At 48.0% G+C, this 1724-nt stretch overlaps 1 protein-coding gene across 1 annotated transcript; it reads left to right on the top strand.

Moving 5' to 3' along the window:
- The first annotated feature begins 759 nt into the window (after positions 1-759).
- Positions 760-1494, top strand: LOC119279685 (40S ribosomal protein S25-4-like). The gene is made up of 3 exons (XM_037560844.1): positions 760-786; positions 863-1072; positions 1489-1494. The coding sequence occupies exons 1-3, from the start codon at positions 760-762 to the stop codon at positions 1492-1494; spliced, it is 243 nt and encodes an 80-aa protein (XP_037416741.1).
- The last annotated feature ends 230 nt before the right edge of the window (positions 1495-1724 follow it).

Consider the following 1724-nt stretch of genomic DNA (forward strand, 5'->3'; position numbering starts at 1 on the left):
GCCGCCGATGACCCACCGCACCCTCCCCAGTAATGTTTTGCCAATTCACAAATGAATGCAACTAAAAATCCAAAAAAAAACAAATTTGATTATATTTTCAAATAACAAATTTGATGATATTTTCAAATAACAAATTTGATGATATTTTTTCATATTCATAAATATTTCCAAATAACAAATTTGATGATATTTTTTTAAAAAAATATTACTGTTTTTATAAAAAATTATTATTGTTTCATATTCATATTCATTTTCTAAAAAATAAAAAAACATACTAATGGCGCACCGCTTAGGTGGTGCGCCATTGCTATCTAAAAAAAAGATTTCTAATGGCGCACCGATCGTGGGTGCGCCATTGCTACCAAACAAACATACCAATGGCGCACCGCTCGGGTGGTGCGCCATTGCTATCTAAAAAAAGATTTCTAATGGCGCACCGCTCGTGTGTGCGCCATTGCTATAAAAAACATACTAATGGCGCACCGCTAGGGGGTGCGCCATTAGTAATATTCTCCCTAGCTCTAATTCGCCCGACCCCTTCGACCCTCCCTCTCGCCAGATCCACTTCCCCCCGCTGCCCCGACCCACGCCGCCATCGCCCCTACGTGCGCCGCCGCCCCCGCGCCCCCACCACTGCAGCTCTGGTATCGCCGACGCCTCCGCGACCTCGCCGTCGCCGACAGCCTCCCTGCGTCGGCCCCTGCCCTAACCCGCGCGCGCTGCCTCTACCTCAGCCCTGCCCGGACCTCGTCGTCACCGATGCCGTCCCCAATCAGCCCCTGCCCTGTCCCCCATTGCCGTCACCGACAGCCTTCCCTTTAACAAGCAGGCACTAACGCCCCATCTCTTGTCTCGCTCGCAGGCACCGAAGAAGGAGAAGGCCCTAACGGCGTCGTCGAAGCCGGCCAAGTCTGGCGACGGCAAGCAGAAGAAGAAGAAGTGGAGCAAGGGCAAGAAAAAGGAGAAGGTGAACAAGGCGGTGCTCTTCGACCAGGCCACCTACGACAAGCTGCTCACCAAGGTGCACAAGTACAAGCAGATCACGCCCTCCGTCCTCTCCAAGCGCCTCAGGGTAACCTTCCCCCTCCCTCTGCCGGATCTCTTCTTCTTGCTTGCCTCCTTCCTTACTTCCCGTGAGAACCGAGATCTCCGGACGGTAGGATATGTGTGTGATGCACCATGGCTCCTGGTGAAGTGTTCTGCTTTGAGCAAGAACAAGATCTCTATTTTGGGGTCAGTCAATCAGTGGACCCTGGGCAAGAACAAGGTCACACCCGTGCGCTCTACGCCTGTCTAGATAGGGCGTATATGATTGTGTTGTGAATTGATTGGATGCTGGATTCTCGTTCGGCTGCTTCATCTTTGGTGGTAGTTTTTTTTTGCAGATTTTGCTTGGTGTGCCATGTTATAGCTAGGATGCGGAGTGCAGTGGTGATCATTCATGTCTGGTGTCACATATATTTCATAATCTGATTTGGACATGCGCAGTGCTAAAGCCTGATGGTGTTTTACATGATTCAACATCACCATCGATTTTTAGGGTTTCAGAGTTATTAAATTTTGTTTGGCGACTCTGCTGAACAATTCAGAGAGCACTAGTCCATTCTTGGTTGTACACTTTAAATTTTTTACATACTTTCTTTGTATGTATGGTCATCTAGCTACACATGCATATATTGTTATGTTACACAAATTGTATCATCTTGCCACTTAAGTCAGCCTTC

This window comes from Triticum dicoccoides, chromosome 3B (assembly GCF_002162155.2).
Source record: "Triticum dicoccoides isolate Atlit2015 ecotype Zavitan chromosome 3B, WEW_v2.0, whole genome shotgun sequence".
NCBI classification, from domain to species: domain Eukaryota; kingdom Viridiplantae; phylum Streptophyta; class Magnoliopsida; order Poales; family Poaceae; genus Triticum; species Triticum dicoccoides.